The sequence below is a fragment of the Puma concolor genome, chromosome E4 (genome assembly GCF_028749965.1).
Source record: "Puma concolor isolate L17-30 chromosome E4, mPumCon1.1.hap2, whole genome shotgun sequence".
In the NCBI taxonomy this organism is placed as follows: Eukaryota; Metazoa; Chordata; class Mammalia; order Carnivora; family Felidae; genus Puma; species Puma concolor.
This window is the reverse complement of record NC_141683.1, coordinates 45,844,046-45,858,985: the sequence shown is the minus strand read 5'-3', so window position 1 is coordinate 45,858,985 and position 14,940 is coordinate 45,844,046. Positions and strand designations below refer to the sequence as shown.

The 14,940-nt window shown below is 43.2% G+C and overlaps 1 protein-coding gene across 2 annotated transcripts in view; it reads left to right on the top strand.

Annotated features, from left to right (window-relative positions):
• Positions 1-14,940, top strand: part of COLGALT2 (collagen beta(1-O)galactosyltransferase 2) — a 112,361-nt gene that overhangs the window by 74,448 nt on the left and 22,973 nt on the right. For both annotated transcript variants that reach the window (XM_086694461.1, XM_086694462.1), the window contains exons 5-6: positions 2,045-2,249; positions 7,810-7,929. In XM_086694461.1, coding sequence (XP_086550587.1) covers positions 2,045-2,249; positions 7,810-7,929 — 325 coding nt within the window. The remainder of the gene's footprint in view (positions 1-2,044; positions 2,250-7,809; positions 7,930-14,940) is intronic.

The window sequence follows — 14,940 nt, the reverse complement described above, 5'->3', positions numbered from 1 at the left end:
CCAAAATAATTTTTTTTTAAATTGTAGTAATAATAATACTTCATATAACGAATTACAGTTGTCAAAGTGTCTTCATAGACCTTATCGCATGCAATCCATTCTACAACCCTGTAAGAGAGACAAATAAACTATTATCCCAGTTTTCAAGGGAAGAAACTCAGCTCAAAGAGGTTAATCTTGGGCTGGGATCAAACAGCTAGAGGAAGATTAAGATGACTCTAAAATACATCATTTAAGTTCTTAACTTGTGATCCTTCTATGTTATCACGTGGTCAGTGCTCAGGCTGGCTCAGCTAGAACACTTCTCTAGGCACCGAAGGGCATGTCAGAGAAGTAGAAGTGGCTGCAGTGCCTCATGTGTGGGTCCTGACATCACAACAGAATGGGTGACCATAAAATATGGCGACCATGTGGGAACTTCTGTAACCACCGAGTGGGGTGCCCTTTAGAGTGCTGGCTTTGTGAAGCCTGACACTCATTCCGTGAGCATGCTGCCGCCTAAAACATTTTTCAAGATGCCCTTCAAAGCTTCCAGATACCTTTTTTTTTTAAGTTTATTTATTCTGAGAGAGAGACAAAGAGAGGGGGAGAGAGGGAGAGAGAGAGACAAAGAGGGAGGGGAAGGGAGAGAGGGAGAGAGAGAATCCTTATGTGACAGCACAGAGCGGGACATGGGGCTCAAACTCATGGACCTTGAGAACATGACCTGAGCCGAAATCAAGAGTCAGACACTTAACCGACTGAGCCACCCAGGCACCCCAAAGCTTCCACATACTTTTAATGCCTTCACGCATACATCATATGTCTTCATCTTTTCTGGGACAGATTTCAGCTTTGGCGATAGTCAAATTACAGTTGGTGCCACTGGAGTGTAAGCCCCAGTGGGCCTCACATGTCGTGAGGGCTAAGGCTGGGGATGCCCATTGCTGGTACGTCTCTAGCATCTAGCACAGCGCCTGAGTCATAGTGGGTATTCAGCAGAGGAAAGAACGCTTTTGAATGAACAGTTAAGTTTGGGGAAAACAAATTGGGTCATTCCAAGCCAGTGTGTTCAAAACTACAGAGTAAGGGGGTTGGTTGTCCTGTGTGCTCATCCAGAAGGAACTTTCAAAAGGAGAACCCCCCCAAAAAAGTGTGGAGCTGTGGCAGCTTCACCGGAATATTGAATGAGAAACTGCAGTGGCAGTGGAAGCCTCTAGCTGTGTGTTTAAGTAACTTGCATATTTAATTAAAACCATTAGCCAATATAATACAGTGATTTTAATATTAGCCAATATTTGTTGATGCTCTCTTGGTGCTAGGCAGTATTCTAAGCAGTTTTCAGATTTTACCATCCTTAATTTTTAGAGGCAACCCCATGGGGCAGATAATGCCATCATGCCTGTCGTACAGATGAGGAGACAGGCACAGCGAAGTTGAGTAACCTGACGTACAGACAATAAGTAGCTGAGGTGGAATTTGAACTCAGGCAGCTAGACACTGGACCCTGTGCTTTTAACCGCTCTGCTCTACCAGTTCTTTTTTTTTTTTTAGTTTTTATTTATTTTGGGAAGAGAGAGAGAGAGAGAGTGTGTGTATGAGCAGGGGAGGGATAGAGAGAGAGGGAGACAGAGGATCCGAAGCAGATTCCCCACTGATAGCAGAGAGCCCGAAGTGGGACTCGAACTCACAAACCGTGAGATCATGACCTGAGCTGAAGTCGGACGCTAAACCAATTGAGCCACCCAGGCTCCCCTGCTTGACCACCTCTTAATTCTATCAGATGGCAACAGAAAATGTACTTTTATAAGATCATTAAATCCAGAGATAATGCTGAAACCCAAATTATTTCTGAAAACAAGACCCTTAAGTACTATTTCATATGTAAATAGCATTTCTTGAACTCAGTTGGAAATCCTTAGGCCAAGATAAGAAGAGGGGCAGTGACTTTGCTCGGGGACTTCTCCTTAACTGTGGGGACTTAGGAGGAGTCCGCCTGGCAGAAGACGGGGAAAGATGAAGCCCTCGGATTGGAGAACATAGCCCACCTATTCCTCTTTTCCAGGGCTTCTATAAACGGACCCCAGACTACCTTCAGATTAGAGAATGGAAGAGGTTGGGCTGCTTCCCCGTCCCCATGGTTCACTCCACCTTCCTAATTGACCTCAGGAAGGAAGCCTCTGGCAAGCTGATGTTCTATCCCCCGCACCAGGACTACACCTGGACCTTTGATGACATCATCGTCTTTGCCTTCTCCAGCAGGCAAGCAGGTACTGTTTATGTTCAGTTGTTCCGTCACCATGGAAACACTGCAGCTAACCAGCTCCTTTGATTTGTGCATCTTATTATACAACAGTCCTATATAAAGCTTTTCTTCCCCAGGCAGTATTAGAGACAGTTGTTTGCGGTAACCATACCAGCACCCTCTTTATCGTTGTCCAGGTGAGCACCAGTGACCAAGAGCCAGGGCCGGCCCCTCCCCAGAAATCCACTCTCTTCTTTTTGAGTGCTGGGAAGACAGTGGCCGTGGGGAGAGCCATGAGCAGGTGATTGGTTCTCGATGGTGCTACTGTATCATTTTGTTCCCTACAAGGAATTTTTTTATTAATTAGGAAACTGTGACAGTGGCCCAAAACAACACTGGCAAAGACCCCAGACTTTAAAATCAGAAGTTTATTTCTTCTTTAAAAAGTCTGAGCTGGTACAGTGGCTCTGTTCCCCAAAGTTTTCAGAGACCCAGGCTTCTCTGTTGCTTCCCCATCCTCCATGAGGTGTCGTCCTTAATTGTATGATCCAAGATGTCTCATCAGTATGGATGCATTGTAGCCATTAAGTAAAAGCCAGAGAGGGAAGGCATTTCTTCATTTAAGGAGTTGAACATATTGCTTCCATGCATATCCCGTTAGCCAGAACTTAGTCACAGGTCAACACGTAGCTGTAAGCGAGGCTCAGAATGTGCTCTTTACTCTATGCAGTCTAGAACCTCAGTTCTCTTACTCCAAAAGAGGAGAGGACAGACTTACGGAGGCACCTAGCAGCCTCTGCCACAGTACTCATGGACGGAAAGGCAGAGCCAGACTTAAGGCTTTCAAGAACCACTGGGAAGCATTTCCATTGGTGGGACTTAGGAGGAGTCAGCCTGTACAGGCTTTTTGAGGAAGACAAGTCAGTTGGAGGCTAAGTTTTTTTCTCTTGTGCCACCCTGCACATGCAGTCAGGGAGGACTTAATTCACGAAAGCAATTCAACAGGAAGTTCCACGACATTCCTGAAGCAAAGCTGTATTTCAGACCTTCCTGAGAGAAGTCAGGTCCCATCATCAATGAGCCAGAAATGTGCTACCTAAGTGCCAGCAGAAGCGAGTTTAGAAAGTAGGTGAATGGTGAATAAACTCATGTGGCCGTATAAGTTAGGGTGGGTGAGATCAGGACCCCAGGCAGCTGAGACAGCTTGCTGGCAGGTGAGAATGTTAATACAAATTCAAGCCACAGCTCACAGGTCAGGCTATCTTTAAAGCCATAGGTGTCCCACTCAGCAGTTGTAGATTTGGTAGGAATGAGAATATTTGGTGGACATGTGGAAGGCTATTTTCCCTTGGCTGCTAGAGCCGTTTAGACCCTTTGGCCCGGTGTAGGCATTCTTTAGCCCCGTGTCAAGGCAAAAGCAGGGTTCTTATCCTCATCTGGATTGAGAGTTTTCATGAAGGTTCTTGCGTCAGTGTTAATGGAAACTGCCTCTTTTAACATGGCCTGTGATTTGCTCTGACTTCTCCAGGCTGGGAAGCAGACTCAGGGCCTTCTCATTCCTTTCAGTGTGCCAGTCCCTTGGCTTCAGAGTTTGCAGTAAGGGTGTTCCAAGAAAGTGAACTATTCAGAAGTACAATAATGGTCCTTGCCTAACAGAGTTCTCATTTACAGTCATTGCGTAAGGTGTTTTGTGACCCATGCACTAAATTATTATGATGTAGTTTTTCAACCAACAACTGTATTTGGGGCTGGAAGAGGGACACAGGCTGGATAGGAATTTTTCAGCTCTGTCCTGTGCGTGGCCTGTTCACTCAGACTTCATTTCTTAGTGGTCACACTCCCCTTAGGCCTTCCCAGGACATTGAAGGTGGAGAGGCCCAAAGCTGTTTGGCGATTCAGTTGGGGAGAGAGGAGGTAGAAAAGAAAGGAGAGGGAATTGATACTCTAGGTTTTGCCTTTGTACCTAGGATCGTGTTAGGCTCTGTGCTACTTGGGGAGATAAGATCTTTACATGTGGAAGCATGAGTAATAGCTGTCAAACAGGGAAACCTGAGGGTCACATGGATGGTATAAACCGTGAACAGGTCCAGGAGTCAAGCAGGAAAGAATCACTGTCATTTGGGGGAAGGAAAGAGCTTTCCTGATAGTCCTGTGGCTCCCATGGTGGCACTTGAACTTCTCTTAAAGTATTTCCAAGAGAGATAAGAATGAGCCTGGGAGTCCTGCACAGCCCATGAATGCTTTTCCTTTCCGACATCCAAAGCAAATCACTTCCCTTCTCCCTCGCAAGAGTCTTGATGAAAGATAATTTGTGTTCTCTTTTTCTCACTCTGTGAAGCTCCCTAGCTGTGTTTCATCCTCTGAAGTATCATTTTTTAAATGTCCAAAAGGAAATAAAGGCTCTACATGTTCCCGGCCGGCCCATCTAACCACAGACCTTGCTCCTTACCCTTTCACCTCTGACTCCAGTCGTTGCCATGTGCGGTTGATGAGTGGGAGGCGCAACCCAAGTGTGGTGGTGCCCTGAGGTGTAGCTGCTGAGCTGGCCCCAGAAGAGAGCACAGGGGTCGCAGAAGAGTCTCTGTGGCTATAGTGAAGCCAGGGTCAGGAGTTCACGTCCCGTTGTGGTCAGAGATGTGGGCTTTGTGTCATGGCCACAGGAACCATCTCTGGCGCCAGCCAGTCATCTTCTGAACGTCTGCTGTTGAGTCAAAAAAGGCAAGAGATGTGGGTGACGGGCGTGCATCCCTGCCTCCTGCACATCACTGGTAGTAATCAGAGGTGCCGGCCACGTGCAAAGATGGCAACCAGCGTCATTACCGGCTCTCAGCCTGGGCTTCAGAACCCTGGGCAGATAGAAAGATACTTGGCATTGGCTCTTTAGGGACAAAGGTTTTGTGCTAATGACTTACTGTATGGCCTTGGACAAGTCCTTGCCTCTCTGGATCTGATCTTTCATCACCGAGGATAAAAATAAACGTATCAATCCAAGTATAAAGGTACTAATGAGTACAAGAAAATGTTTGCTATTTTCATATGACAAGCACAGAGCTTCGAGGTGAAGTTTCATTTACCATTCTTTTTCACAGGGAAAGAAAATAGTTTTCTCCAGAAGTAGCCTTCACTGAGAGTACCAGATTCCTTCATAGACTTTAACTAATTATCAACACGTTTCCTTTTAAAATTGTTACGTTTTTATCAAATTATCCATGGACATAGTTGAAAGAGTTCAAATAGTCCCCCAAGGTTTATTATAAAATTAGAAGTCTCTTGTACATCACCCCCCTGTACCATCATTTCCCTCTTCTAGAAGAGAGATACTTTTTTTTTTAAGTTTATTTATTTATTTTGAGGGAGGGAGAGAGCAGCAGAGAGAGAGGGAGAGAGAGAATCCCTAGCAGATTCCACACTCAGTGTGGAGCCCGACACGGGGCTTGATCCCACGACGCATGAAATCATGACCTGAGCTGAGATCAAGAGTCAGACACTTAACCGACTGAGCCACCCAGGTACCCCAGAGACCGGCACTTTTAACACCTCCAGATGATGACAGAAGTATAATATAATGTCTGTGTTTCTAAATAATATGATTGTGTTGCTACCTCTTGATTCTCTGGTCTTACTTTGGATGTGATCTATTGACTGTCCACCACAGAAGAGGGGGAGGTAGCTCTCTCTCCTGCCTGTGCTCCCTCAATGCAAACACAGTCCTCCCAACACTGTCCTCCCGATAGAGTTCCATGGCAATTTAAGACAGATCAATGGCCAGTGTTTTTGTTGTTATAATATGTGAACCTAATTCGAAGCTGAGCCACTTATGGACTATGGCTAGTTTTCCTTCTATATTTAACTGAATGACTGCCTTTTCCCCTTAGTTTATGACTAATACAATCTAAAACTAAGCCCTAATTGTCTAAAGCATCTCTTAGAATGGTCAGATTTATCAGATGTTCTCTTTTTGCATGTTTGTGAAGATTTCTCTTCTGGAACCTTCTGCTGTTGTCTGAGTGGTGCCACAGCTCTCAACGCGGGATGCCCTTCCCTTGTCCCGTACGTTGACCCTCCTGTCAATTATGTCTCAGGGCCTCCTTGTTTTCTGTAATCTGCCTCCTCTCCTTTTCCTTCCTTCTCCTTCTTCCACATCATCCAGTCACTTTGTGAGAAAGTGTGATGGTAAGTAAATATCTATGACCTTGCTGTGTGAAAATGCCTTTCTTGTCCCTTCACATTTGATGGACAGCTTGGCTAGGTCTCATCTCCCCTTTTTACTGAAGCTTTGGAAAGTTGCATGGTAAGATGATTTACCTAATTAGGATAGAGAGACAACGTAAACATGAAATCATTTTCCTCCTGCTTCCTGAACTCATCGTGACTTTGCAAGGGGGTACATTTTCGTTTGAAGCGACCCTGAAGTATTTGTGTAGGCAAACAGCAGAATTAGTGAGTTTACTTGGTGAAGCAAGAGAAGTGACCACGTTTGCTGGACCAGCCCTGATTTGTGCCAGATTCAGTGAGGAAGAGGCTAAAGGTTCTTTTCTTCCCCTGTTCTTCTCTGCTAATGCCGTGAGACAGCGTCACCTGGTCTGGCAGGTGATACAGCTGACTGGAGGAAATTTCATCTGCACAACATAGAGAAGTCACTATGCAGATAATTCTGTCTCTGGAAAGCATAGATGATTATGGCCATTAACAAATCAGAAGCTTGGACACACGGATCAGAGCTTGGCAGACTCATTCTTTCAACTAAGCAATCTTTTCATTAGTCAGGACTGTCAGTTGTCGGATCTTTGTGAGACCATCTTGATTCCTATATTCCTAATTTTCTGGTTAAACACAGATGCTGTGCAACTCTTGGAGTCAGTCATGTGGGGCCTTGGAACCAGTGCTGAATACAGGAGGACTGAGGCATGTTTCTGGCATTGTCATATGACAGATTCTTAGCAGGACTTGAAATGCAGTCTTTTTGTCCCTTTACGAATCCGTCATACAAGTTTCAGGTCTGTTGGTTGACTCCAAATCCATGCCTGCTAAGAGAAATAAAACCTCGGAGAACTGTGGAGAATTCTAAATTTCCTTCTTTTTTTTTTTTTTTTTTGTTTTTTGTTTTTTGTTCTCCATATGCCTAGATTTAGCTTTAATAATCTGTCAGCCTCACAGGATTTTCCTGTTTGCTTTCATATCAAATGTGGATTTCATTCCTCATCTTCTTGTTATTTCCTGTAGGCGGATTACAGTGTTCCATTCTGTTCTCTGGAATGGGAATTCCTTGCCTCCTTTTGATCCCTTCGTGCTTTTAGTGCTCATTTCAGACCACGGGTATGCTTTTTCTTCAGAGAGAAAAAAATCAATTTCCTCTGAGCTGAAGAGTGGCCCCCGGTTTTTATTAGCCCCCAATGCTGCATTAAATTTTCTTACTAAAGAGCATTTTTGAGGTCTACAGGCAGTGTCTGGAACAACTACTTATTCATTTCCAGTGCCAAACTCAGCTTTAGCCACAGTCCGAGCTTTTTTCCCTTAGTTGTCTCTAGAGAACCAAGAACCGTGTTTTCTGATTGGTTGCTTTTATTTCTCTCTTGGATCCTCAGGCATCCAGATGTACCTCTGCAACAGAGAACACTATGGCTACCTGCCCATCCCCTTGAAGTCCCATCAGACCCTGCAGGAAGACATAGAGAACCTCATCCACGTCCAGATAGAAGCAATGAGTGAGTGACCCAGGAGCTCGGGTGATGGCTCTTGCTCCATTGCCACCGTGACCACACCAGCCACCTTTCCCTTCTCTCAGGACTGTGATCTCATAGTCATCTGTCTGCCTTGGCTGAACTATAGCTATTCATTTGTTAATTCGTTCTTAAACTTTTCCTTTGTGACATACGAATATGACAAGGTCTGCCTTTAGGGAGCTTCCGATCCAGGTGGAGAGCTGGGTACGCAGTAAATACATTTTGTACAATATCAGAAGGGCCGTATTGGTATTTTGTGGTGTAGATTTAAACTCAAAACTTTTATGCTTTCTAATTATATGACTTTGGAAAAGTAATCTAACCTCCTTAGTTATGAAATGGAGATAAAGCTTTAGTGTTTGGGGGCAAATTCTCCATTCTATCTATCTATCCATCTATACTTTATACAAATAAAGTCTAATAACAATAATTATGACTTCAACTTAATAATAGGTTATCATGTAACAGATACTATGCTAAGCATTTTTTGTATATTGTCTCACTAACCCAACAACAATGACAGGGTTTTTATTATCCCCATATTAAAGATGAAGAAACTGAGGTGTAGAGAGAGAGTGTAAGTAACTTGCTCTAGATCGTTTTGCTAAACAAATAACAGATTGGGATTTTAACCAGTCTTGCTATCTGCAAAACTCACATCCTTAAACATTGCATCGTTATTGCCTCTGGGTCTAGAATGATGTCAGAATTGGTAAATGCTCAATAATCACTCGCTATCATAATTATAACGTATAACGTTCAGTGGTGGCTAAAGGAGAAGGTAATGGCAAAACCCTGCCTAGGGGAGGATGTTGGCTTTTTTCAGTTCATTTTCATGCAGCATCTGAGAAATTCTGTTATTCATCACTGGAGTATAGGAGGTACGTCTGTGGGCAGTAGCGATGGTTGGGGAGACACGGCAGGAACTGAGGCTGGAAGGTGGGCAGGAGCCCAGCCAGAAGGACCTCTAATGTATAAGGTGGTGTTTGCACTTTTCCTGAAAAGAGAGGAGCTCTTAAAGGGATTTTTATCAGAGAAATGTCAGGTTGAAATCTGGATTTCTAAAGGCCACCCTCATGGTAAGGGAAGTATGGCTGGAATAGGGGGGGACAGTGGATGGCTCAGGCCAGAGGCGAAGAGGTCGTTTTTGACATTACATGGTAACCTAGCAAAAGATAGTGAGGATCTGAGCTGGGGCAGGAACAGGGGGAATGGAGAGGAAGGAAGAGATTAAGAGAACCTTATGACATAGTCTTGAAGGGATTTAACCAAGAGTTTGTAGCTGAGCAAAAGGGAAGCAGAGAACAACTTCTAAGTTCTGACTTGAGTGTTTGGGGATAACAGTAAGAGTTTTAAAGGGTATACAGCATGTAGAATTAAGGAGACATTTGCAAAGAAAAGTCATGAGTTCGTTTTTAGACCCATTGAGTTGCCTGTGAGTATCTATTTCCTGCTCCCCACCCTCAGACAGTAAATGCCTTTTTTGTCATGTTCATCTCAAAAAGAATGGCAAATAAAACCCAAAACCAGCAGAAGATAAAAAATAATAAAGATTAGAGCAGAAATCAATGCTATTGAAACCAAAACAAACAAACAAACAGAACAGATCAATTAAACCAGGAGCTGGTTCTTTGAAAGAATTAACAAAATTGATACACCCCTAGCCAGTTTGATCAAACAGAAAAAGGAAAGGACCCAAGTAAATAAAATCAAGAATGATAAAGGAGAGATCACAACCAACACAGCAGAAATACAAACAATAATAAGAAAATATGGTGAACAATTATATGCCAATAAATTGGGCAATCTGGAAGAAATGGACAAATTCTTAGAAACATATAAACTACAAAAACTGAAACAAGAATAAATAGCAAATTTGAACATACCCATAACCAGTAAAGAAATTGAGTTAGTAATCAAAAATCTCCCAAAAAAAAATGAGTCCAGGACCAAATGACTTTCCAGGGGAATTCTACCAAACATTTAAAGAAGAGTTCACACCTATTCTTCTGAAGCTGTTCCATCATGTTCATCTCAAGGCATAGCCCTTTGCCTGTCACCTAGTAGACACCCAGCAAAGATTTGTTGGCTAAATGAACACATGGGTTTAGGTTGACATGCCCAGTGAGTAGATGGAGAGATAAGTCCATCAAGCCTAAAGATGTTGAGTAGGGATTCCATAACAAGATAATGTGATGTCACAGAATTTCAATAACACAGGAGCATGAGATGTGGAAGGACATTCAAGTATGATAAAGACTGAGAAAAAGTCCAGTGGAGTTTTTCAGATAATACCCATGATAAGAATGGTTTCAGAAAAGGCTGAATCAGAACTCAAAGTGTTGTAGAAGTAATTAAGAAGCAAAAAAATAGAGAAAAAAGCAGAGAATTTTTTTTAACAAACATGTTTGGGACCAGAGGGTAAGGAAGACAATAATAATTTAAAAGAGTCATCAGAAGTTTTCTTTAAATAGCAGATTCTCCTACTGTATTTATATAAGCTTCTGTTTGCAAAATATCAGTCTGCTCAATATACGGGGAGCACATCAGTGGTGCTGAGCAAAGTACATGCACAGACTATATGTGGGATGAGGGCAAGCACTCCTCCCGTCACAACCTCTGCATGCTGATGTGCATGATAGCTTGCAAGCCATCCAGTCTTTCCTCATCTCAGTGTCCTGGGTTTGAAAAAGGCAACAAGAGACACTATTGTTCTCTAAGTATGTAGAGAATAATAGGGATAATGTAGAAAAAATCCCCAGCATTCATGGCGGGGGGTGGGGAATAAGGATTGACTAGGGAGTTGGTGCAGTTATAGTATTTCTTGAACCAGCCCATAGGAAGTTCCTTTGTGAATTTCTTTAACACATACTGTTTCTGCCTATTGTCTATGTTCTAGATGAGGGCAGCATCTTACTGCCTTTTATCCCAAGGACCCAGCACAGGACAGGACATATGGTTGGTACCAAACAAGTATTTGCTCCAAGTATGGCCACACAAGCAAAAGAACAAATGAGGAAATGGATGAAAACTGTATTGCAAAGAGCACTGAACCGGAATGCAGCATAATGAATTTCAACCCAAGCCCTGTCGCTTCTGGAGGGAGAATTTTCCACCCCCCCCCCCCCCCCGAGCTTTAGTTCCTGTATCTGTGGAGTGAGGATAATAGCACTTACTTTGCAGGGTTGGGAGGAGCAAAAACAAAACAAACCAAAACAAAACAATGTACACCAACTCCATAAAATATTGAAGGGTTGCTGTTATTAGGACTCAGTTTGACCTTGGTAATGTGTCACACACACACACACACACACACACACACACACCCGCCATCACTCCTGTTCCGTGCCTGCCAGACTTGACTCCAAGTAGATGCCAGCTCAGAGAAGGCCAAAGACTTACCTTCTCTTGTTTTCCACCATAGGACTGAGAGCACAGAAGCTTCCCTCTGTGTAGAAGCACACACATTGTCGATAAAGTTTTTTAAATTATATAAATTATAAATATGCATGGCACAATGCTACACAAGTAGAATTCATCTGAGAAGAACCTGTAATTTATAGCTGCCATTTCTAATCTCCCAGTGCATACCAGCTCTATTGCTAGGCACTTTATGTGTGGCATTTTGTTTAATTCTTGAATTTACCTTCGTTAGTTATAATTCTGTTAAAATTTCAGATTCTGAATTTTAAAAGGTAGAACATAATTGGAGTAAGAAAAATAATTAGAAAATAAACCTTGGAGGATAGTAATGCAGAAATATAGACTGGAGGCCCCTGTAGGATTAAGGATTAATAATGAAATCATATCCGTCAAGTGTCCTCAGGAAAAACAGGCCAGGTGTTAAATGCATTTTGCACAGCATCTGGAACCCAATGAACAGTAAAGAAACAGCTGCTAATAGACTATACCAATTGAAGCATTAGAACAGGAATTATATTATATTTATGTACAAACACTGAATGCCTTCCTACAATCTATGAGGGTACTGGGGATTCAAAACATTTTACAACCAGGTCTCTGTTTTGGGTATATATTTAACTGGAGACACAGGACAAACATAAAAAAGACCCCAATGATGCAGGATAGTGCTTTGTGAAAGGAGAAGATTTAAGGGCAATTGGAATTTGGAATAGTGAGAAATTGTTCGGGCAGGTGTATTCTCTGAGAGCTTCAAGTCCTGGTGGTTGTCAAGCTGGGCTTTGCTAGAAGTGTACAGTTTACACAGAAGAAGTGATATGGTGAGGGCACTATAACAGAGGAAACTGAGCAAAGATACTGTTTGAAAAGCACTCTCACTCTACACGAGGTTTGGCTTTAAATAATAGAGGAAAATGAAGTTTGAAGGTTAGGGTGGCTAAACTGTCGTGGTCCCTGAATGCTCCACTAAAGCAGAACGCCATCCAGAAAGCAGTAAGGAGGCAAGGAAGGTTTTAGAAGGGAGAGTCAGGCTTTAAGTACTAAACACTTAACTATGTTCCATGGATTGTTCAAGATGCTGGGGATACAGTAGTGAGTAAAATCAGCAGAAGCCCTGTCATCAGTGAATGTATATTCTAACACGAGGTGCAGACAATGTATCGAGGGAGCAGCCACATGAATATTTGGGGGAAGAGTGTTCCAAGTCGAAGGAACTGCAAAGGGTGTTTGGAGAGCTGGTAACTCTCCGGGAGCAAAAGGCCCATGTGGTTAGAGTACACAAAATGAGGAGTTGAGTAGAAGGAGATGAGATCATGAAGGAAGAAGTGTCCGGATCATGCAGAGCCTTGTGACCACAGTAAGGAATTCAGATTTTATTCTAAGAGTAACGGGACTCCATGTGGGATGGGGTGGGGGGAGTGGCATGATATTATTTATACATTTAGAAAGATCATTCTGTCTGGGGTGTGGATACTCGAGTATAGGAGGAGCGATACCTCTCTCTTGGTGAGAGGAGATGGTGGTTGGGATGCAAGATGTAGCAAGGAGGTGATGAGGAGCAGGTGGGTTTAAGGTATATTTATTGGTAGAGCCAATGGGACCTACAGAGAACCAGATGCAGCCCACGAAGGAAAGCAAGGAATCCAGATGACACCAGGCTTGTGGCCTGGCATACCATTTAATGAAACGGGAAAAGATTTGGAGAGGGAAGTTTTGGTCATGTAAGCTTATGATATTTTTTTTAACATCTGAATAGAGAGGTTAAGAGATATTTGGATAGGAGTCGAGTTCAGGGAAGAGACTCCATCTGGAGACAGACATCTGAGAGTCATCAGCATTAAAAGGACATTTGAAGCCATGGAACAGTGTGCACTTGTTTAGTAAAAGATCATAGAAAGAGAAGAGGGGAAGGAACAGGACAGATCCTTGGGGGGAGTCAAACAGCCAAAAAGCTGGAAGGAAAAACTGAGAAGTGTCTCGGGAAGGAGCCAGATGCTGCTGAGAAGCCCAGTAAAATGAGGATAGGGCAATTCTCATTGGTTCTGTCAAGATAAAAATCTGTGATGACCTTCATAAGAGCCACTGCGGTGCAATGATGAGGACACCAGCCCATTGGAGTGAGCCAAAGGGAGGACAATGGGGAGATGGGAAGGTGGAATCTTGTTGAGATGGGGAGAGAGAGATAGGATGGTGGCCGAAAAGGAGTGAGAGACCAAAGGCGAGGTTGTTTTGTTTTGTGTTTGTTGAGATAGGATTTTAGCATATTTATATGCTAGCAAGAAGGATCCACTATATAAGGAGAACCGGATGATGTAGAAGAGAAGTTAGTTGTAAGGCTGAAATCCTTGAGAAAATAAGAAGCCTTGTCATCTAGGACAATTTTGGAGAAGTTGTCCTAGGTGGGAACAGAGATGCTTCTTCCACTCTAGCAGATGGGAAGGCAGAATGTGTAGGTGCAGATGAGGCTGGCTTTGTGCACTGGAGGTAGAAGGAAAAGGTAGGTCTACTTCGACTTTGAGTATTTTCTTTATGAAGTACATAGTACATCAGTTTGAGAGAGGTGCTAGAGGCTTCAGGAGGGAGGACAAGGCATAAAACAGATCTTTCAGTGAGTGGGAAAGTAGATTTACTATGGAAGTACAGTTGCATCATTTGGCAATGTCGAGTGCCAATTTGACATCTGTGGTTGTAATTTTAAAGTGATTCAGTCAACACAGTTGTGTGAGTTTCTCTTTGCAGTATTCTTGGTGCTAAGTGGGTAATCAGGTACAAGCAGGATTGTGATTTTGCCAAACAAGATTAGTGGTAGCAAATGAAGAGTCTTTACAAGTGGGGCAAGAGTGCTAGCCCATTGGATTGGGTACCGATGGACATGAGGACCTGAAGGATGTGATGAAAGCAAATGTGGTAGTGAGTCACTGAAAGAGTGATGCAAGGACCTAGAAGCAGCCTGTTGGGTGGGTCACCATGTGGATGCTGAGGTTTTAATAATTATGGCAGGGACAGCAAGATTGTGAGCCAAAGGCTGTCATTATCAGTGGCTGAGGGGGCATGACTAGGAGAGAGAGGGTGCTAAGATACACTTCAGAGAACCTGGGAGTTTTGAGGGATGAAAGGAAAACAGTTTGGAGTGAGTTGGGGGAGGTGAGAAAAATCAGCTTCTACTCTCACAGGTGACAGGGAGGCAGCATCCTTAAAGGAACGCCAAGTGTTTAGTTAAAATAAAAGGATGAAGAAACAATCAGAAAAAATAAGGGACCAAAAATGTCAAAGAGCTGATGAACTACGGACTGGAGCTTCAGAGATCAGAGGGAAAGAACCCGGGTAGGGTGGGAGGTAGGAGATTGTAACAACAAGGAGCTAATACTTCCTGAAAGCACCGTGTGCATCGCTCCACATGTACTTACTCATTTCATATGTTAGGAGCTATATAGAAAATTTGAGAAGGTGCTTCCTGTACAGAAAATTGGGGGGTGAATGGCAGGAGGTTAGATCTTATAAAGGTGATAGAAATAAATGGGCTATATGTGGCATGAGGAGACTCGTCTTGCAAGCCAGAGCATGAGGTGACGG